This window comes from Meles meles, chromosome 8 (genome assembly GCF_922984935.1).
Source record: "Meles meles chromosome 8, mMelMel3.1 paternal haplotype, whole genome shotgun sequence".
Classification (NCBI taxonomy): Eukaryota; Metazoa; Chordata; class Mammalia; order Carnivora; family Mustelidae; genus Meles; species Meles meles.
Window position 1 is genome coordinate 28330706 of NC_060073.1, and position 23413 is coordinate 28354118.

The 23413-nt window shown below is 49.6% G+C and overlaps 1 protein-coding gene across 9 annotated transcripts in view; it reads right to left on the reverse strand.

The window, feature by feature from the left end:
* PRR5L (proline rich 5 like) overlaps positions 1 to 23150 on the reverse strand; it is a 75970-nt gene extending 52820 nt beyond the window's left edge. The window contains exons 1-2 of one of the 9 annotated variants that reach the window (XM_046015367.1): positions 23023 to 23150; positions 20004 to 20069 (exon numbers count right to left, since the gene is read on the reverse strand). Coding sequence is in view for 2 of the 9 variants with exons in the window: in XM_046015362.1 (XP_045871318.1) it covers positions 18167 to 18274 (108 nt within the window). In the remaining 7 variants the exon portion in view is untranslated. Of the gene's footprint in view, positions 1 to 6426; positions 6779 to 9805; positions 9823 to 17201; positions 17556 to 18166; positions 18385 to 18556; positions 18842 to 20003; positions 20070 to 23022 lie in introns of those variants that run through there. The other 8 variants (XM_046015369.1, XM_046015364.1, XM_046015365.1 and 5 more) reach the window with 8 other exon arrangements.
* Between the last annotated feature and the right edge of the window lie 263 nt (positions 23151 to 23413).

Below are 23413 nucleotides of genomic sequence, written 5' to 3' on the forward strand. Positions count from 1 at the left end.
CTGTTTCTTGATGTGCCTCCCTCTCTGTTTTGCCTTTGCTCATTTGTTTTGTTTCTTAAATTCCACATGAGTGAAATCGTATGGTATTATTCTTCCACTGACTTACTTCACTTAGCTTAACATAGTACACTCTAGCTCCATCCATGACATTGCAAATGGCAAGATTTCATTCTTTCTGACGGCTGAGTAATATTGCCTTGTCTTCATACACCACATCCTCTTCATACATTCATCAGTCCATGGACACTTGGGCTGCTTCCATATTTTGGCTACTGCAGATAATGCTGCTATAAATATAGGAACGCACATATCCCTCTGAATTAGTGTTTCTGTATTTTTTTTGGGGGGGGGGGTAAATATCCAGTAGTGTGACTGCTGGATCATAGAATGGCTCTATCCTCGAGCAATATTCACTGACCACACATCATGCACCCGCCGCTCACCCAGGTACTGGGGATGCAGTGGTGGCTCTGGACAACACGGTCGCTGCCCGGTAGAGCTCACCACTAATGGGCAGGGTTCCACGCCATGCAGAATTCCCTTCCTTTTCTTCTCTCCTTATCTAGATCTAACTTACCCTGCAGGGCTGGGGTCAAGGATACTGTCCGCTGAGCAGTTCCCAGGACTTGATGGCTTTGCAGTTCATGGCAATGGCTTTGCAATGACCCCGGGTTTGAGTCTTAACCAGGTCCCACCCAGCTACATGACCTGGGGCACATGGAGTCCAAGAGTCCAAGGCTATGAGCAGTGCCACCCGTGCAGGACTGACGAGAGGAGACATGAGACTGTGTGATGTACCCAGCAGAACGGCACGCCCAAAGCTCGTTTTCCTCAGCACCTCTGCTCCTATCATTTTAGTCTCAGATTCTTTATTTTTTAATTTTAAGATTGTATTTATTTAAAAGAGAGAGAGCAAGAGCCCAGCAGGTGGAGCATCAGGCAGAAGGAGAAGCAGGCTCCCCGCAGAGCAAGGAGCCCGATGTGGGACTCGATCTGCCCCTCCACCTGCTTCTCAGAATGAACCCAAGGTGACTAATACCTATCAGTGTGTACCGCAGCAATCAAAAGAGGCCTGCTCCATTTCTAAGTCTCAACGACTACGCAAGTGCCACTGGAATTTGGAAAGATCTTTACAAATCATCAGATGAGGCAAAGAAGAAATAAAACCATGGAGTCCCTTCAGAAGCCTTCCACGGGCAAGCTTTGGGATTTCATTTGCCCAGTAAAGGTCACACTGTTGAAAAAGGATCCCTTTTGCTGCCCTTCTTTAAATGGGCCTGCTAAGTGCAATACATTCGTGTAATTACAGGATATTAACTCCTTTTATGAGGACCTGAGACTCGAGGTGACACTGAGCGGCCTCCCACTCAGGGCGCTGCTACAGGGAAGTAGAAAGGTAAGCTGAATGGGCCGTCCATGTGTTTACTCCCCGGCTTCCTGCTGCAACGGCCACATCCCCAGGAAGCTGTGCAACACGGAGGACTGTGGGGCCGGCTCCTGTCCCTTCCACTGCTCAGTCGGCAGCCCCACGCCTCGCACTCCAGCAAGGCGCACGGGTGGGCAGCCCCATTCACCAGAGGCCCCTTTTAAAGAAGAATAATTTTCAGTCCTAAGAATGATGAGCGCAGCCCCCACACCCTGTCACCAGCTCAGAGTGACAGCTGCCGCCAATTCCGCTGTCACCTGTGAGATCTGCCACCCGCAGACCCCGACTGGCTGAAGACCGTCGGAAGCTGCCTTTGTTTGCATCATTTCTGCTTCAGGAGAGAGTCAGGAGGCCTCCCCCAAGCACGGACAGGAGCAGCCTGAAGGGAAAAGCGGGTGCTGTGCCCCACGCACCGTATCCACCTGCTACCACCGCAGTGGCCCCTCAGGCACAGCCTGGTCCTGACCTAACCATGACAAATCAGTAAATGACAAGACAGAGCCCTATGTACAGATGGCCAAAGTGAAACCCAGAGGACCAGAGCAACTTGTCCAGTGTCTCTGAGGTAGGAGAGCTGGCACTGGCTAGAACTCAGCTTCCCCGACTACAGATCTAGAAAGTTCCCCAGGCCCCAGCGAGGCTGTTCCATAACCTCCTTAAAGAGGCACCAGCCCTTCCTCGTCTCCGTACCCTCAAGCCTAAGCTCCCTGCCCAAGACACAGAGGAAGGAAGGACAGGAACACATGAGGCACCGACGGCCTGCCTGTCGTGGCGCCAAGCACTGTCACAGCAGGTGAACTTACGACCCTCACAGAACCCCACTTCAAGATCAGAGTAATCTGCCAGAAGTCACAAACCAGGTGTCAGATTGCTGACTGGTGTCCAGACTGCCCTAACTCCTTAGCCTGTCCCCATTTTGTCATGCTACCAAACTCAGCCAGGAACCAGAAGCTACCACGTCAGTCAAGAACACCTACTCATGAGATTTCATTTCCGTTTAAATCTCATGTGCCTGAGACAGATAAACGGACATAAGGAACTCTAGGACCACAACTGACAGGAGCAAGAGGAACCGTGAGGAGAAGGGAAGAAAAGAGAAAGTGTGGACTGCCTTAGTTAGACACTCCATTCTTCCCCAGCTCTGTGACCTTTGTAAGTCACTTGACCTCTCTGAGCCTTGACATCCTTCTGCATGAAATGAGCATGCTAAGGGTGACTACCTCAGCACTGTACGGGGATAAAATGAGCACGTATTTGTAAGACACTTAGAGAGGACGGGTCATGGCAAACAGCTATGTAAGTGCTTGTTAAATAAATAACTTGTTATTCTACATCTCCAAGCAATGACAGCAGTGGAAATACAGCAACTCTGCCCCGTTTCTGGCAACTTTACTGACATCTGGAAAACACTTGGCTCAGGAGGACACAAGGCCTCTAAGCTGCCTTCATGGTCACAGAGTGCCTGAGGTCGTGCCCCCTCACGCCTCGGGCAACACACTTCTTTACTGAACCTTCACCTCCGTGTGGCCGTCCCTCAGTTTCAGAGCGTTTCCACACATCACCACACTCGTAAATCTTACCCTAACCCTGCACGGCAGGTCGGGAAGGGATCCTGTCAGATCAGGATCTGAGGCTACGTGATTTGGCCACAGCTGGGAGCCAGGTAGGGCAGAGAACCAGATCCCACCCCAACCTCAAGCCTGTCCTGCCAGAACATTCTTCTTTTTCCCCTCTGTATGTTAAAATATTTTCATGATGCAACATACGTAAAAAGGAGTTTACACACACGTGTAAATACATGCATTGTAAATAACGATAAACTTCCACCTGCTTAAGAAAGAGGATGCTACCTTGGAAACCGCCCCCGTGTTCTTATTTTTCTGATAACAGCACATCTGCTTACTTATTATTAAAAAAGTAAACATGCACATAAATCTATAACATACAACGCGAGAAGCTCTCTGCCCAGAACTTGCCGAGAGGACAGACATGTGCTAGATCGGTGCGGTGCAAGGTATAGCTACTAGCCACATGGCCAATGAGCACCTCTGACATGGCCAATGTGGCTGAGGAAGCGAATTTTATTTCAGTGTAATTTTTAACGCCATACACACGTGTCTACACACTATCTGAATAAAAATGGGTAATCTGGGGGCACCTGGGTGGCTCGGTGGGTTAAAGCCTCTGCTTTCAGCTCAGGTCATGATCCCAGGGTCTTGGGATCGAGCCCCGCATCGGGGTCTCTGCTCAGCGGGAAGCCTACATCCCCCTCTCTCTCTGCCTGCCTCTCTGCCTGCCTGTGATCTCTGTCTGTCAAATACATAAATAAAATCTTTAAAAAAAAAAATGGGTAATCTGTTCTTTCCTCTTAAGACATCGTGGCTATCTTCCCATATCATTGCATACTAACCTACTTCATTATTTTTAATGGTTCCTTTATTCCATTTGGGGGGATACCACACTTGATGTAACCAATCCCCATTTTGGTGGCTTCCAGTTTTTTGTTCCTGCAAAGAATGAACATATCCACCAGTTTTGGGGACCCCATGCCTCTAACACCCACTGCCGCTCTAGCCAGAAATAGCACCGCAGAAAGGGAGCTGGGAGGTCTCGTGGCCGTAGCTCCCAAGGATGAGTGGCCATGAGTGGCCTTGGAATCAGGCAAGCCCTGGCATCAAGGAACATTCTGCTGCTCACGGACGGTGAGAGGCAGGAAGCCTGGTGCCCCAAAGATATACTCACTTCTCAGTCCCCAGGAGCTCTGAATATTACATTACATGACAAATGACATGATTCCATTAAAGACCACGAGAGAAGGAGCTCACCCTGGATTTGCCAGGTGGGCCCCAAATGCCATCACATGTATCCTTACAACACGCGGGCAAAAGACGCCAGCAGTCACAGGCAGCGGCTGGAAAGGGAACGACGCAGATTCTCCCACAGCGCCCCCGGAGGAAGCACAGCCCTGGGACCCCTTACTTCTGGACTTCGGACCTCCGGAATTACAACAGAACGCCTTGATGCTGTTTTAAACCACCAAGGTTGTGGTCATTTCTTATTGCAGCCGCTAGAAATGAATATATTCACGGTGTGGCCTGGGACCACTCTGACTGCAGTCTCGACATCCAGGAAAGGGGGAACAGGAAGAGTTACTTTGGAGACCTGTGGCGACGAGAAAGAGGAGTGGTGAAGTAACCTGGCAGGGATCCAGGAACTATTAGGGGTGACAAGCAGGTGCAGTGAAGGTTCTGAGCAAAGGTGCCAAAGCCGGGCTGGGTGCCATCACTTACGCTGTGACCTGGCAGGTGACTTAGGATTGGTATGAGAGGTAATAGAGATGACTCAAGTAAGGCTTAGAATAGTCCTGGTATACAGCAAGTGCTTGATAAATGCCACCTATTCTTTATTTTTGTTACCCCCGCCACCACCACGGTGATAACCCGGCTCAGGCTGTCGCAACCAAAGACCGCAGACTGCATGACATAGACAACAGAAATGAATTTCCTCATAGTTCTGGAAGCCAGAAGCTCAAGATCCAGGTGTCGGCAGAGTTGGCTTCTGCTGAGGCCCCCTCCCTGGCTTACAGATCACCACCTTCCCTCTGTGTCCTCGCAGGGCTCTCCCTCTATGTATGTCCATCTCTGCGTGTGTGTGTCCAAATTTCCTTTTAGTATATGCATACCAGTCCGGCTGGATTAGGGCTCACCTAAGAGGCTCACTTTAACTTTATCATCTCTTTATTTTTGTTTTTTTAAGACTTTATTTATTTATTTATTTGACAGAGAGGTAGAGAGAGCTAGAGAGTACAGGCCGGGGGGGGGGGGGGGGGCGTGCGGTAGAATGGCAGAGGGAGAGGGAGAAGCAGATTCTTCACTGAGCCGGGAGCCTGATGCAGGGATTCAATCCCAGGACCCTCAGGTCATGACCTGAGCTGAAGGCAGACGCTTTACTGACTGAACCACCCAGGCGTCCCTCATCACCTCTTTAAAAGCCCTACTTCCAGATACAGTCACATTTGAAGGTACCAGGAGCTAGGTTCTAAACATACAAAGCCGGGGGGGTGGGGTGGGGAGGGCACACAATTCAGCCACAACCACCACCAACACCATCATCATCATCATCACCGCAAAAATTTCCTTGCCTAACGTGGCAGAGTTAAAGAAAACAGTGTTTCGGGGGCTGTTCGCCTGTGAAGGACCAGTTAACATTTAGAGACATGTGCTTCTAAAAAGATGTAAATGGTGAAGTGGGGGGTGCTTACGTTATCTGGAAAGCTGGGGTCCCGGACACATGAAGGGCTGTGGTGGTTACCCTCACTGGCCTTGTTCCCCAGGCTCACTGCACAGGGATTCCTTTTAAAACCTCCACACACAGGATCCAAGATAGGTTTCTTGGAGGGGAAACAAACAAACAAACAAAAACAAAAACCAAACCAAACCAAACCAAACAAAACAAAACCCGTGGTGTCTCACGTTCTCCTCCCAGCGGCCAGGGCACGGGGAGCAGGCAGGGCACAGGCCTGCAGGCCAGCCCAGAGAGCCGAGGATGGCAGTATACTTAGTAGAAAATGCAAATCAGTTCCACTCAGGCTCCAACGCTGCACTCTGAAAGGGGAAGTAGAACCATGGCCCAACTTAAAATAAAGAAGTGAGTGGCTTATAATGACTCTGAGGCTTCCAGGAAAAAGCCATTCTGAGGGTAAATAACAAAGAAGTCAAAGAAAACTGAGAAAACACAGTCGATGGAAAGGCCCAGAAAACAAGGAGAGGCCAGTTCCCAGGGAAACCGTGGAGAAGGCCGAATTTACACTTCCCCCCTCAGGAGCTCCTGCAGTCAGGAGACCCTGGGTGTAGCTCCTTCCCTGGGACCTGAACACAGACACGAAGGGCCAGTGTCCTTCAGCACCGTCAGGATGCTGACATCAGGATGACCAGTGTGCTCTGGTCACCGCCAGAGTCATCCCGATGATAACGATGGTGAGGAGAGCGAGGCCCACTTACCGAGGGCCCGCCGTGAAACACACACTTGACATATTCTCTCAGTGGTTCCAACATGAACTTAGGGGGTCTCGGCCAAAACCTTTAACAGATGAGGACAGAAAGTATTAGAGTGCGTCACATCTTGGGGCCACGTGTATATCACACGTGCACTCATGTGCGCAGAGTCTAAACGAATTGCTTATTTCATACTGTATGTAACAGCCGAATGTTTGAAAGGCTCCATGTGCTGTGACCATCCCCACCTTACAGAGGAGGAAATGGATGTGCCCAATGTTTACCTAAGGTAAATGTTTGTCTAAGGTCATACAGCTTATGGCAAGAACCTCACCACCCAGGGCCCTTGATACCCATATCACTTTGTTGCTCCCACGCCTTCAAAGCGTCCCACAGCTCTCAGAGTAAATCCCTCAACCCCATCCTCATAACCTCACCTCCTGCCACTCTGCACCCCAGCTCATTGGTCTTCTTTCATTTCCTCCAACACGACCTGTTCTTCTCTGCCTCAGGACCTTTGCATATACGATGCCCTGTGTGAAATACTTCCCATCCACTTCTCCAGGCTCAAACCCAACAGACCCTTTACCACCTGCCTTTTACTTGCTCAGAGAGCTCTCTTTCCCCTCACTCTTGCTTAGGTCACATGACCCCAGAGAACACCCTCCTCACCCCCTTTGTTGTCCTGTCACCCAGTAAAGGACTACAGAATTAGTTATTATTTCTGTGAGGTCCATAAAGGCAAGGACTCTGTCTATCCTGTTCCCAGGCACTTGGTACAGTGTAGGAATTCTGCAGACACTTGAAGAATGAGCAAATGAACCAGCCACCATGAGAGGCACTACTACTGGGAGACTGGGAACTGTACGTACCTGTCAGCTGAGAATACCAGCACCCAAAATTACACAAAGCTTTCCCATATGAAATATCCTGGTATTGAAATCTAAGAAATCTGGGCTTGAATCCAACCTCTGCCATTGATTATCTGGGTGACCTGAGTAAATGACTCAGTGTCCTTATCTTCAGGGGCGTCTGGGTGCCTCAGTCAGTTAAGCATCTGCCTTCAGCTCAGGTCATGATCCTGAGGTCCTGGAATTGAGCCCAGCACTGGGCTCCCTGCTCAGCAGGGTGCCAGCTTCTCCCTCTCCCTCTGCTGCTCCCCCTGCCTATGCTCTCTCTCTCTCTTAAATAAATAAATAAAATCTTAAACAACAACAACAACAACAACAAATCTTCCTCATCTTCAAAAGAGTGGGGTGTGCATCTCCATGAGATAACCTAGATCTCATGTGGCCAATCCAAGACCCCCCCCCTTATAATCATGGCTAGTGTTAATATTTTCATAACACACTGTGTTCACAAAACCCTCACAGGTTCCAGGAGATGACCTATGACTCGGATATGGGGTAACAGGCACTGCCACACGCTGCTGGAAGGAAAGCAGTGTGGGGCGGCTGCTCGGAATGGAAATCTGACAAAATCTACCATAAGGACAAAGGCTATGCTCTCTGACCTAGCAATTCTACTTCCAGAAATTTTACTCTAGGCATGTCAAGTGACTCACATAACCAGTGTTTTTACCACTGTCTTCTTTACAACCGCGGCAGATGGGAAATAACCCATATGCCCAGCAACAGAGGACTGGCTACGGAAACCTGGGTGTCCCACACGCTAGACTCCCACGCAGCTCGAAGAGCGAACGGGAAAACTACGGGCTGACTGGCGTGCCCTCCCGTCCAAATGAAAGTGTGCTAAACACAGAATCGTGTGTATATTATGCTACCATCTAAGAAAAAGAAGATGAAAAGAGCATTTACATATTTCATTTCACTGCATAAAGTATCTCTGGAAAGACAAGCCAGAAACAGAACACCTGTTTCCCCCAAGGAAAAGAGCTGAGTGACAGGGACACAGTTAGGGAAGACTTTTCTCTGCAAACCTGTTTGCACCTTTGAATTCTGAAACACGAAAATGTACGACATATTCAAATAAATAAGTAAAACAACAGTGATGCTTCCCGCCCCACTCCCAAAAGACAAAACACAAAGGTTATTAATTTGTTCAAAGTCACTCAGCTGCTTGGAAGAAGTGCGGATTCGAACTCGGCTTCTGATCCCAAATAAGCGGTTATAGTTCATTCACTCAACACAAATTTATTTCTTCACTTATTCTACAAGAGGAATTGCCTTGTACAGGGACACACAGGTCAGAAAAACAAACCCTAAGGGAAAAAAAGAAAATGAAAGGAAGACCAATTTCTTTCCCTTTTTTGCCCCACGTGTCGCAAACTGGCCACACTTTGTAGAACATCACAGACAGCGGGCGGGACCTGTCCCGGCTAAAGGAGGCAGTCCCTCCTCAATCCAGCTCCTCAATCCAGTCTGGCTTTTGCCACTTCAGGACACAAGCTCAATTTTGCCAGATCTAAATTTTCCAATAGATGCCAAAAATCCAGGGTTTTTTTTTTTAAATGCAAAATCATGTGGCTTGAAAGTGTCGGCAACAAATTCACCAAGCTCACTCGCACTTTAGGTCCTAACGTAGAGGTTTGGGACCTTTATTTGATCCCATCACAGCTCTGACCACCAGCTCTCTCACACCCTTCCCCAGGGGCCTCTATCAGATGTGACGTAAGCCCCCACAAACCAGCCACTGTCGGCTTGGGCAAGTCACTTCCCTTCCTGAGGTCTGCTGGCTTACCAGCTGATGAAGAGCCCGGCCTAGCTGGTGGCCACCAGCCCCTTGGCATCGCCAGCTCTCCATTCAGCCCTTACCCTGACCGACTGCCCTACAGAACCGAGCTCCTCTAAGAGACAAGGCAGCGTGACCATGACCCTGACCATGACAGGGCACAAACCTAAAACCAGCCCTCAGCTACCACATCATCTATCTGATCTCCATCTCAGTCCTATCCCCTCACTGACTCTGCCCTGGAACCACGAGCTCCCCTTTGTATTACAGACACTCTTCCAACAGGGCGAGCCAAGACCACATGGGGGATGGTGAGAAGAAACCTACAGCAACCAGGACCCACCGAGCCAACCCAGGAAACTAGATCTGACCCTCACACACCCCACCCCAGCCCACCGGACAGGAACCAAGTCAGATGTGGGTATTCAAGAGCACAAAGACCATTCTGTGAATCCTCTACCATGACTTAATTTTACTCCCTCACCGAAGAGAGTATACTAGCTTTCATCAGGGGCCAGCCAGGACGGTCAGGACAGGTGCACGCCTGCTTCCATCTAGCATCTCAGGTCATCTCCACTCAAAACTAACAAGGCAGGTTTAATCTTTCCATGTCCCTGATGAAGAAACTGACACACAGGGTTTAACTTGTCCAAAGTCAGAAGATGAGGAAGAAGGACCGAGTGTCGGATCCTACCTGATTCCAGACCCTGAGCTCCTAACCGCTGTGGTTCAAGCAATACCCCCATCTGCCACACGCAGGGGTGAGAGGTGACCACCACCCGTGGTTTCCCTTCATGCACACCATCGACAGCTTCTTGCCTGGCACACTCTGCCTCTCACAGGAAGAAGGCACCGTTTTCTCAGGGCCCTAACCAGCTTGTGAGGTCATTGTGTTTGTTTACTTGTTCACTGACGAGCCCTGATGACATGTAAGTTCCTCAAAGCCTGAGACTTGGCCTGTCCAGTCCCCTGTCATGCCCTGCTGCGAGCACAGTGCTGGGTACATACAAGGTAAACATCTCTGAACGATGGAATGACACGTGGTCGTTCAGGCCACCCAGCAGAACAGCCTTCCCGCTGCTAAGGGACCAGAAAAATCCTCTCCCTGGATGACCAAACTGGGGTCCGCCTAAGGATGACTGTCTGCAGGAACATGGACTGTGGCTGTGTGGGCCAGGAAGCCTGGGTCTGTGTACCCCAGCGTGGAACCTACAGATGAGGCCCAGGAGAGGTGCCTGGGGGCAGAGCCGTGCCTTTGTTTTGATTAAGGTCCAAACTTCCATGCAACTCTTGGGAGACAAAAGCCAGCCTAGGGACAGACACTCCCACCAACAAGAAACCATGAAGGGTCAAGTTGGGACTCTGGAAAAGGCCTCACTGGAAGAACGAGACCGCTTTCTCAGCGCTCTGCTGGAAACCGACACAGACAGAGGAGTCCCGAGAAGGTCAGTTTCGGCAACAGCAAATATTGGCGCAACAGGATGCGAGCTCCAGCGCTTATCTCCGCTTATCTCCGTCTAGCCGAGCCTTCCCAGTGCCCAGAGGCCTCAAAGCGCTGACGACTGGGGCCGGGCTAGCAGTCATGACTTCATCAGACCGTCGCCCTCACCCTGGCCTGCAAACCGCTGTATAATCACCAGAAAAAATCCCCTCCTTCGGTACAAGTCCAGCCAAACTGTGGGGAATAACCACACATCTTATTTATTCATCTGTGAGCCCCACGGTAAGGATGGAGTTTCTTGGAGTGCAAATTGTGAGGGTGTGGCCGGTCGATGCCTTCCAGAGTGACGCTGCAGAGCCCACCAGACAATACACCGGAACGTCTAGACAGAAGCCGTCGCTGCGGCTGACCATTACGTGGGCAATTACACTTCCGACACGTACCATCTAAAACCCTGGTGGGTGACCCAGTGCTCCAAAGCTACTGTCTGGCCGACAACAAGAATTTTCAGGGTGGGGAAATGTGCTCCCAGTTAACCTGCACAACTTGCTAAAAATGAGCTTCACCCTCCCACTGCAAGAACAGGGTGACTTGGGGGCGCCGGGGTGGCTCAGTCAGTTAAGCGTCTGCCTTTGGCTCAGGTCACAATCCCAGGGTCCTGGAATCAAGCCCCGAATCAGGCTTCCCTACTCAGTGGGGAGCCTGCTTCTCCCTCTCCCATTCCCCTTGCTTGTGTTCCCTCTCTCGTTCTGTTCCTCTCTGTCAAATAAATACATAAACTCTTAAAAAAAAAAAAAAAAGAGAGCAGGGTGACCTGTTTTGTTTTTGTTTTTGTTTTTCATGAGAAAATGGGATCAAGGGAAAGGAAACTTCCGTGTCCCGTAGCCAAATACAGAGAGCACTGAATAGAGACTCAGAAAACTAAAGAGGCTGCCGGGATCTGATCACTTCACACAGGTCACGGGGCCACTTCAAGTTCCTTCAACAACCGAGCATTAGGAGGTCCAGCGTGCACCAGGATCTGAGACGAGGAAGCATAGAGGGAAGGAAGAACAAAGTACCTGCTTCCTTGGGGCTCAGGGGCTCACCAGAAACACTCCCCAGGTCACACGATGAATGCAAATTGACAACTCTACTTGGAAGATGGGCAGTGGAGACAAGATTGAGGCAGAAAGGTGGATCACCTTTTCTAGTTACAAGGCAAAGCTATTAAGGGATGCATGGAGGGCTCAGTCAGATAGGCTCAGGTCATGATCCTAGGACCCCTGGATGAAGTCCCCAGTGGGGCTTCTTGCTCAGTGGGGAGCCTACTTCTCCCTCGGCCTGCTGCTCCCCCGCTTGTGCTCTTTCTTTCCCTGACAAATAAATTTAAAAATCTTAAAAAAAAAAAAAAAGGGGAAAAAAAGGCAAAGCTGTTAAGAGGTCAAGTGAAAAACACAGGTTCTCCATTTTCTCGCCAGTCACTCTAAAGAACATGGACACTGGAGCCTAGAAAGGAAATGTGGGGAAGGGAAACACAAGCCTTCATAGGTAAGCCTTTCAGAAGCTTGAGTATCTTTTTTCAGTTGTGATAGACAAGAACAGAATGAAAAAAATCACAGGTCGACAACTATTTTGTGAGCACCTACTACGCTAAACACAAACATGAGGCAGATATAGTCCTACCAGTAACGAAGAAACTAGAAGAGAGCACAAGAATTCAATTATGATTAAAGGCAAAGACAAGGAGGCCTAAAGCCAGGACAGCAAACTTGATTCTTATCAGGGCCGTGGCAGGGAACACCACCTGCTAAAGAATCCAGTCTTTTTGTTGTTGTTGCTTTTTGTTTAAAGCTGGAAACCTGAAGTTAAAATATCAAGTCTTGGGGGCCCCTGGGTGGCTCAGTGGGTTAAAGCCTCTGCCTTTGGCTCAGGTCATGGTCCCAGGGTCCTGGGATCAAGACCCGCATCCAGCTCTCTGCTGAGCGGGGAACCTTCTTCCTCCTCTCTCTTTCTCTGCCCGCCTCTGCTTGCTTGTGATCTCTGTCTGTCAAATAAATAAATAAAATCTTTAAAAATAAATAAATAAATAAATATCAAGGCTCCTAATTTTTTACACTGTAAACAGCAGTGGACCAGTCCCATTACTCTGTAGGTAGGAAAACTGAGGCCCAGACAACTGAGCAACTTGACCACGGTCCAACAGCCTGCCCACAGCAGAGTCGGGATCAGATTCCAGATCTCAACTCCTTGTTCCGTGTTTTCTCCAAGATGCCAGTTAGGACCAAAGCAGGGGGCTCTTTCAACAACTCCTCTCTCGGCAAAGTTGATACCAAAATCTTTCCAAGTGTCTTGAAAGTAATCGATTTTCTTATTGGTCAAGGTCAAGAATGTTGTAAAACTTTTCTCAGAACACCGCAAAGGATTATTTTGTTTACCCACTAATTTTGCCTCCAGAGACATTACGGTGAAAGGGGTCACAGAGCTTCGTGGTGGGGCACTCTGGCAGCTGGTAGCCTGCAGCAGAATTCCCCGAACGGACGGCTCGAGTTCACATACCGCAAAGACGTCTGGGGAATGATAGTGAGCCAGTTCCAAAGGGGCATGTGGAATTAGACAGCAAGCGTTAATGGGTTTCCACTGAGGATTTACGCAGCTGAGGTCACGAGCAGGTTGTAACAGCGGCTGAGGCAACTCAGTTCAGCATAATATGCACATTACAGCCCTGGCTGGATTCCTGCCCCCGGTCCTTGGGAAGAAGACAAAAACAAATGCTTCTTCGGGGTATCCTCCCAGGCTCAGTTCAAGGTGACGTATACTCTGGTTCCTCAACGAGGGAGCCCAAAGTGGCCCCTTAATCCTAACATCTGCTAAAAACCTAAAAACCTAACGGCTGTCACAGATGCCTTCAACCAAACCCAGAACCCAGCCCAGGTCAAAAAGAACCAGCCAAGCCAGAGAAAGTTCTGTAACAGGTAAAGAGCAGTGAGAAACTGGGGGGTGCTGCTGGCATTTGGCAACCCGCTGAGGCGAAACCAGGACACTGATGAACGCATTGGAAAAATCATATATTTGCACCCCAAAATTGAGGAGAAAGAAAGAGAATGAAAGCCTAGAGACATAAATACATGCTTTCAGGTAGCATACAATTATACACAAAATAAACTGTACAAACACATATGATGGGTTCTTTGGGCAGCAGCAGGGGTAAATGTGGATCATATTTTCCCATGGGGCATGGTCAAAAGAAGGAGAGATCTTCTGGTGAGTTCTACCACTGTCTGAAACCCTCGGGCACAGGTCATCCGTGAGAACACCAGGGCCCCAAAGAGGACCAGGCAGGTGAGGTGCTATCTCTTAGGGCCATGCCCTTCGTGTTTATACCCTGATGGCTCACTTGCTTGACCCTAGTCCCAGCCCCGAGCGCACACACCACCCCCTTGGATAAAGAGCACTCAGGTTTTTGATTCAAAGCTCAAGCACAGAGTAAAGGTGGCTGATTTTCATTACTGGCCCATCCTTTCACTACAGAGATAAAGGAGCTAGTCATACTCCATCCAACCAGCCTCTGTCCATACTCTGTCCATCCTCCATACTCCAAAGTTTCACATACGTGTCCCTAAATTTCCGACAAGGAGCTCAGTTCACCAGCTTGCTTTCCAGAGGCTGACAGAGCCAGATGTACCTGGCTAGGAGCTTCTGCTTTTCAATGAAGCCAGTATATAATAACACCATTTATTATCCTGCTCGAGAAATGTAATATGTTTAAAAGGGGGGAGGGGGAGGAAGAGAACGCCCTCTACACATTTAAGGAACATAAAGAAGCCTCCAAAACCCCAGAATATGTTAGAACTAGAACTATCATGGATTTAAAAAAAAAAAAAAAAAACAGCTTAAATTTAATAGACCGTTTAAATTCCTAGTTGATGGTAATTAGAGAGCAAGCAACATTTCTTTAAACGCTGTTAGACAGAACTTAATCCAATTTAGGTAATCACTAACCTTTGCAGATTTTTTTTTTTTTTTGCCCCTCCCTCTCTCTCCTCTAAATGAAATCCAAGGATTGATCTACAAAGGCCATAAACTGGCAAAACATAAGAAAAGAATATTTAAAGGCAGAGACTAGGTGACTATTACCACAAAAGGCCAAGTCCAATTAAAATGGAAACAGGTCTCATGAGCTCCCTAATTTATATTGCCTATAAACTGGGGATTCTAACCAGGCATCATCACAACAGAAGGTATTCTGAGGGAGGTGGGGGTCCTTCCTTCCCCGCTGTCCCCCTCTGGGCACCTCCCAGGGTAGGCCAGTTGCCAGGTCTTGCTTTATGGTCTAAGAGCCATCCCCTGCCAGACCAAGGCTAGTAATCCTCTGTATTCAAAGTATCTGCAGGGCCTGTCTCCTCCCATGGAGCGACGACTCAGAATTACCCAGCTGGTCCCTTCAGCTACTCCACTGCTCACCCACCTCCTACCCCGCCCCCCCCCCCCATTTCTAGAGCTCCCACACTGCTCAGGTCCAGAAACGTCCATGTGAACCACCAGGGCTTTCCTGATTACTTGGCACCCTGGGTTCTTCACGGAAGGCTTCAAGGGTATATATCAAAACGTACTGGAAAGCACAAGGTGCTTAAGTTACTGGCTCTTCCGTCAGGAAAGGAATTGACCTCTCTGAGTCTCTCTTTTCACTTCAAATAGGGAAATCTTCAAATAGGGAAAAAAATATTCACCTGGTCAGATCGCTGAGAGGCTCAAATGACATCACCATGGCTGTACCTGGCTCATAAGAGCTGCCCAAGAAATACCTTGGCTTGTTTGCTTTAACTGTGTAAGTTTCAAAGTAAACCTTGGATCCCTGGTCCCTGAGAAAAATCATCATTAACTCAAGTTCACCTCTGATGTCTCATCATCGCTTGGTGTCATTTACACTCCCAACCTCCTTCCTAGCTCCCTTGCCTTCTGTTTATCAGGATACCACTCCCTCTGTTCCGAATCCCTAACCCAGCACAAAATCCCCCAAATACTGTATATTCTCAACCTTCAGCAACAGAGATATTCACACTGACTTGTTAACAAATGATAGGGTCTCTAAGCATTACTCCAAACATTTGCATACAGAGGAGGCAGCTGTAGGGAACAAACTTTTAATGACAAACATTAAACAGAGTAGGGCTCTCTCAGGGGAGCTCACACCCTACTTCTCAAATCAATTCTGTATTGGCCTAGCTCTGCAAAAACCATCAGAAGGAAAAAGGTGCAATTTAAGAAAGATTTCAGTACACTTGACCTTGTACAAGGGCTCTACAAAAGGAATGAACACAGGGGTCATGAGGGTAGAAAAATCATCAAAAAATCCACAAAGTCCCAATAATTCCATTTTCTACAGATAAATGGTTTATATCTTGCACCTACACCGTCCGTAAGCAAACTGAGGATGATGACATTTAGGTCTGGACTACCAGCATGAAATCTTCAGGTTACCAGAGTAACAGTTTTCTCTATACAAGATTAAGATTTTTTTTTCCGGGGCGCCTGGGTGGCTCAGTGGATTAAGCCGCTGCCTTCGGCTCAGGTCATGATCTCAGGGTCCTGGGATCGAGCCCCGCATCGGGCTCTCTGCTCTGCAGGGAGCCTGCTTCCTCCTCTCTCTCTGCCTGCCTCTCTGCCTACTTGTGATCTCTCTCTCTCTGTCAAATAAATAAATAAAATCTAAAAAAAAAAAAAAAAAGATTTTTTTTTCCTTCAATAATTGAGCCATTCTGTGCTACTATGTGACATAGAGAAAAAATAAGAAAGAAGAAGCCACCAAATGACTGAACTATAAGCTGATCTAGCCAACAACTGAGGAACAAAAAACTGAAAGGAAAGATCTCCAGGACCGGCTCCCACTGGAGTAACAGACCCAGACCCCTTCCTCAGCTCCACTCCTCTGTGTGTGACTTGGGACAAACCACTTCAATGGTTTGTCCAAACCCTCTGTGGGCTCATCAGTATAGTGGTGGGATATAACGGTACCTACCTCATCACTGTTTCCGTGCGGAATTTGTTCTATCATCAACGTCTCTCAGGGCAAAGTTTAAGACACAGTAAGAACTCAAGGAGTGTTTGCCCCCCTCTTCCTCCTTTTCTAAATAAAGGCATATTTTTATAATGTTCAAATAACAATCATTATTGAAATCTCACCCCCCAGAAATAAATATCCATGAGCCTCTGCATCTGAAAGAAATGAGGTCTCCTACTTAAGAAACAAGGTGGTCTAAACTAAGCCCTGGAGAAGTAAGACAGTTGGGCCAGCTCATTTCTAATGTCTTTCTTTTTTACATTATTGATGGTTCAGGCTGTTAGAAGCATCGGTAAGATACGGAAAGGACAGTGGTTGGGGTTGGCAAAACCGAAGACAATTTTGTGGACTGCTCAAGCATTGTTCCCTTTATCTGCTATAGAATAGGCTCTCCAAGGCACCCTCGGTGGGTTAGAAGGACTCAGCCCTGCGGCCAGGTTCCACAGAGAGGACAGCCCACTGCACCTTTCTCCATAGTACCGGGAACCTCACCAGAGGCTTACACTGAAACCGTTTCTACATTAGCCTCTGCAAGCTCCATTTCCCCTCCTGACCGACTTGCTGCTTCAGGATGTCAAGAACAGCGCCTTCCAGCAGAGAGCAATTTACCAGAGCTCAGCACCCGGGACATCGTGCACCGCGTAGACCAATGAAATGTCAAGACAGCAACACACGGTGGTCAGGGTCACCAAAGGGAGGTCCAAAAGAAGCAGTGTTCGAGGCTTGATCAACGAGCAGCCTTTGGAGGGGCAGTAAGGGCTGTTAGCTCCCATGACCGCTTTGGTCCTTCGCATGGGCCATTTTGCACGGATCCCGTGGACAACAGGTTCCAGAACTCCGCCCCGGCAGGGATGCACGGGGACCCGCCCAGAGCGTTTAATGTGCGGGTCTCGGGAGCAGACGTGCCTCGGAGCGGCCGCGAGTGAGCCTTGCGTCCCGTGGGGCGCATCGCAGTAATTGAAACCTTACACACCGCAGGACTGCAGCGCCGTCTATAAATACTCCCTGCCTTACTGCTGACAAACAGAACGCGGGCTCCCGGCACCGCGGAGGAAGAGGCGGCGGCATGTGACCGAGGGCAGGGGCAGGGACAGAACCCTGTTGCCTACCAGGGAGGCACCCCAGGGCCGATTGCTGAAGCACAGTTTGCAAGCATACCCCCTGATGTGACCCGGGCCGCCCGCCCTCGGGAACAGGGGCCGAGGGCCGGGAAGGGAGGGTAGCGGCCGGGAGAGTGGGGGGCGGGGATCCGGAGCGCCCCCTGCGCGCGGTGGGCCCCCAGCGTGCGCACAGTAGGCGCGCAGACGAAAGCCTCGCCAAATGGAGAGCGGGCGGGAAAGCCGGCGCTGAACCGGGGTGCCGCCGGCGCCGAATAGCCGCCCGTCCCGGCCGGGTGTCTCGCGGGCTGCGCCCCGGCCCGCCCCAGTCGGCGGAGCACAGCGGAGCGCGGGACAAAGCGGCTGGCCTCCCTGCCCTCCCTCCCACGCCTGTCTCTGCAAATAGGGGGACGGCAGGAAAAGATGGGCTGTCTCGGGGCGCCCGATCGCCCGCGCCCCAACCGGGGCAGCTGTTACAGATTTGCCGCCTCGGGCCCAGGGAGAACGAGGGAGGCAAACAAGCAAACTTTCTTCTTTGGTCTCCTGGCACAGCCTGGGTCCGGCGGTCGGCGGCATCCCCCCCATCCCGCGCTAAGCAGCACGGCTTTCTCCCTCGCCCCAACCCGGGGGGCGCCAGTCCGCTCGCCTCCGTCCTCCTGCTGCGTGCGATCCGAGGATCCCGCACTGTGCTGGGGTCCCCATCCGGTTGCCCCCAAATGTGATGCTTTCCCCAAGCCCCCCACCCCACCCCCCGCCCCGGCTCGTGCCCCGCCAGTCCGTGCCCGGAGTGCACGGTGATTTCGTGCTCAATCCCGTGCGGTCTCCGGGCGTACAACTCCAGCCCCTCCCCGGGACTTCCCCACTCACCCCCTTGGGGTCCCCGGGCTGAGTCACCTCGAGTTGCGCACACCCGCAGCTCGCCTCCGCCCGAGACGGCGCGCCTAGAACAAAGTTTCCGGTCTTCCCGAGAAAGTTTTCTCACCAGCGAGCAACGAGGGATCTGGATCGCTCTCTGGCCGCGCTCTGCCCAGCTCTCCCTTCTCCCTCCCCGCGCAGCGCTGGCCTCTGCGGGGTCCAGTCCAGCCTCCCGACCGCCAGCGCGGGTACACGAACGCCGCGGCCGCGGAGCTCCCCGAGCCGGGCTGGTGACACGTTTCCCTCCTCTCCTCTCAAGGCCGCCTCCTCCCCCTCCTTCTCCTCCTCCCACTTTTCCTGTCCGGTGCTCATCGCTTTAGTTTCTCTCCCGCGGCCCCCACCCCACCCCACCTCAACCCCTCCTCCTCCTCCTCCCCCCCTGCAGCGACTCTCACTCGGCTGGGGAGGGGAGAGGGGGAGGGGGCGCCTGCACTTTCATCCAGATCAACAATTTCAGGAAATCCAACTCTTAACTTGAAAAGCCTGGGAGGATGCAACAGGTCGAGAGAGCTCACACAAGAGGAGGTCCCCCTATAACCTCCGCCGAGGGATCTCCGCCACGTCCCCCTACCAAGGGAAACTCTACCAAGAAGCCATGGGACTGTTTCTAAGGCTCACCAGAGTCCCCGAGAGCCTGGGACTTTCGCCGTTGTTTCAAGGAACAGTCCCCAGACCGTTTCCAGGAACAGTTGTTTCAAGTGCATTAATGAAAATACAATTCCAGTGAAGTCTCTCCTTCAGATTCGCAAAACCCTTTTCAAGCTCCCAAATTCTCTTTCCGGCTGAAGGTTTAGTGAATTGGAGGGCCCCTCAGAGTTTGAAACAACAGAAAACCCCCCATCTCAAAATTAAAAACAACGTAAAATTATTTTCTTTTTGCAGGTGGTAAGAATTTGAGGCAGCTGTGTTCAGGACTCACTGGCTTGTATAATTTCACCTATGGTTGAGCAGGAAATACTTTTAAAATGCTGCCGGCTCAAACATCACACTTAGGCTTTGAAACCACAGTGACATTTGCTGAAGAAAAGATGTGTCTTTTTATGTCAAAACTGAGGGGGGGAAATGTTTATTTTGATCACCGTGACCTTACAAGACCTATGTAAGAAAGGGTTGCTGGTCAGGGTGTTCCCAAGGGAGAGGGTTGAAGGGGGATTGATGAAGCTCCCCCAGCCCCACTTGGCCAATGATATTAACCAATTATCAGTACAAACCCCAGGGTGTTGAAAAGACTTTAAATCTCATCCCAGAAATCACACACATGGAGAAGCTCCAGACTCCAGGCATGTGCCTGGGAAAGGAAAACATGAGGGCCAGGGACTTGAGGGATGTCCTGGGGGCAGCTGTGGGGAGGTCTGAAGAGCCAAAGCCTAGAGCCAGAAGGCCAAAGTTTAAATCTCACCTCCTCCTTTTACTAGCTGCCGGATATTAGCCAAGTTAGTCAGCTCCGTTATGGCTTAGTTGACTCCTGTGAAAATGGGGATAAAAGTAGGAGTGAGCTCAGGGGCACTAGGAGGATGTAATGAATTCAAATGGAGAAAGCGCTTAGAATCTCTGTCGGATTTCAACAGAAACTAAGCCATTATTATTACTATTATTATCTCGCAGGTCAGGACAGTGAAAAAAGAGCCATGTCTGCAGAGCTGCGGGAAGCTAGGGAAGCCTGGGCACACTCATTCCATATTCGAACCCCCTCATCTCCTTCAAGTCTTTGTTCAGGGAGGACCACCCTATTCTGTTTCAAGTTGTAACTCCTTCCTCCCTCCCAGTCCCCCTCAGTAGACTCTACTTTTCCTTTGGTCCATTGTATTGCTCACCTTGTGGCATATTATAGGATTTAGGTTTTTTTAGAAAATGTATCTCCCACCACCTCCTACTTCCAGGGCAAAACATCAACTCTATGGGAACATGGGTTTGTTCTGTTCGCTGATACCATTCAAGATCCTAGAATAGTACCTGGCACATAGTTTACACCCAGTAAATATCTTTCCCCAAGCCTCCCCCACCCCCGCCCCGACTTGTGCCCCGCCAGTACGTGCCCGGAGTGCACTGTGATTTCATGCTCAATCCCGTGCAGTCGCCGGGAAAGGATTCATTCAGCAAATTGAAACTGTGCTGGTGAGATGGGTTGGGCACTGTGCAATAAGAAAAAAAACTTAAGGGGTGCGTGGATGGCTCAGTTGGTTAGGGGTCTGCCATAGGCTGAGGTCATAATCCCAGGGTCCTGGGCATGAGCCCCACATGGAGCTCCCTCCTCAGCGGGGAGCCTGCTTCTCCCTCTCCTCTCTGACTGCTGCTCCCTCTGCTTGTGTTTTCTCTCTCTCTCTGTCAAATAAATAAAATCCTAAAAAAAAAATGAAAAGAAAAAAGAACTTAATCATTAGGCTTATCCAAGGATAAAAGAGGCTCCCTCTGAAAGAAGTGTGCTCTGTAGTAAAGAGAAGTACCCACAATGTAGGTGACGCCAGCTTGGTGGGGAAGTCATAAAAGAGTATTCAAGGACCAGAAGGGAGGTTTAAAGAGGTCAAATCTCTTCTAAACCTAGGAGTTGTGAATTTTGTAACCTGAGTTTTCTTAAAATGAGAAGTAGCCAACATTTGGTATAAATCGAATTAGAGCTTCTCTCTACAAACAATTACTACCAGTATCTTATACTTGTCACCACTCACATTTTTCCAAAACTCTATCTAAAGGCCAATAGAACATTGCCTTTCCTTAAGAAACAGAATATTGTTAGATTTCAGATCATTCTATTTACACATTTGTTTACGGAGATAAAAATTGTAGTTCTTTGGAAGACATATCAGGTATGCAGCTTGCTGCCATGGCCGCAGCCTCTGGAATAGAAGGTGGCTGAACCAAGGTCCCTGCTGAAACGGCAGGCCTTAGGCAGCCCTTTTAAGATCAAGGGCAGGTACCAAACCCAAATGCAGCCAAACTCTGTAACAAACCTCTGTGACCAACTCTAGCCCGGAAAAGGTACAGTGGTCCAATCAGAATCCATTTCAGGAATGCAGACACACACAGGTGCACGCATACAGAGCTAGTATCCAGAACAGACGCTGAGATATAAAGTCTAAAGTTTAGACTTTATCTAAACTCTCGATTCTAGAAGCTACATCATCTGTGGACCAGCTAGATGTCGATTACAGGCATATTTTTTGAACCCCACAGTATCAACATTTTTTTAAATTACTCGCCAGTATGTAAGAATCAGAACACTTCATGCAAAAATGTGGATTTTCAGCAGGCACTGACAAATCTGAAAGAAATCTGAAAGACCCGGCGCTGTTCACGCTGCAAGCACGCCCAGCCACAGAGCGCTACTGCTGGAGCCCGTCTCCCTCTAGACAGGGCCGGGAGGTTTCAGTTTGCCACAGTCTCAACCACTTCTTGACCCCACTTCCCTGGGTGAGGCCAGAGAAGGGATGCTGGCACCCACGTAGGATGGGCCAGAGCCACAAGGAAGCAGACATAATGCAAGAGAATGGCATGGGTTCGGATCATTTTTCTCCCCGGCAAGAGAACCTTACCTTTCAACAAAACCTTGCTTGACATGGCATGACGTGCACATTGTTGAAATAAAGGAAACTGGAAGAGATACGAAGGCAAGTGGGCAGCAAGACAGGGAGACACAGAGACCCCCTAGGGGCTGCCGTGGGATCAAAACCACCATCCAGTTTCTGTTCTTCCCGAGGTGTGGTGTTCTCCTTTTCCTTTGTTCCCATAACAATGCCCACCCACCCCATCTTCATAACTCATTCCTGTCCCCCAAAGTCTAGCCAGACCAAGTTCAGAAAAGGCAAGGCAGGGCGCCTGGGTGGCTCAGTTGCTGGGCGTCTGCCTTTGGTTCAGGTCATGATCCCAGGGTCTTGGGATCAAGTCCCACATCAGGCTCCCTGCCCGAAGGAATGCGTGCTTCTCCCTCTCCCACTCCCCATGCTTGTGTTCCCTCTCTTGCTGTCTCTCTCTGTCAAATAAATAAATAAAATCTTAAAAAGAAAGAAAGAGAGAAAAGAAAGGGCGAGATGACTTGTCCAAAGAAGGATAAGGCAGGGATCCCCGATACCAGTTTAGCCCTCCTGTACTACACGATGCTCCCTCTTGGTAGGATTAACTGCATCTGTCTCTGAATGATAATTAAAATCACTTGAATTTACAATCTCCTAGTACTGAATGCCTCTGTAGTAAAACATGTACCTGCTGGGGCGCCTGGGTGGCTCAGTGTGTTAAGCCTCTGCCTTCGGCTCAGGTCATGATCTCAGGGTCCTGGGATCGAGCCCCACATCGGGTTCTCCGCTCAGCGGGGAGCCTGCTTCCCTGCTTCTCTCTCTGCTTGCCTCTCTGCCTGCTTGTGATTTCTCTCTGTCAAATAAATAAATAAAATCTTTAAAAAACAAAAAACAAAAAAAAACATGTACCTGCTAACTTTGGGCGTTCAGGTTTGGACTTCCTTCCGTAATACTTTGACATCTCATACAATGTCTTATAGGTGTTCCAATGAAGAAAAGCATCATATATTTTCATACGTTTTCTCCTTTTTGCAGATGGAAAAATGGAGGTCCTGGAAATCCAAGATCCTTTGCTAATTCCGGGCACAGAGTTTGTGAGCACAGGCAGGTCCCCTAAGCACGTGCAGCAGTAGAACACACAGTTTTTCAGGTTCTCAGAGCTCCGGTCATAAAATAAGTTAATGTAGTTACTCATAATAAATACCAATCTAGACACAGAACTTGCGTAAGCGCTCAGTATACATCCACGGCTCTGCACCGTCCATAAAATAGGACCATTTGAGAAATAAGCTCAGAATCT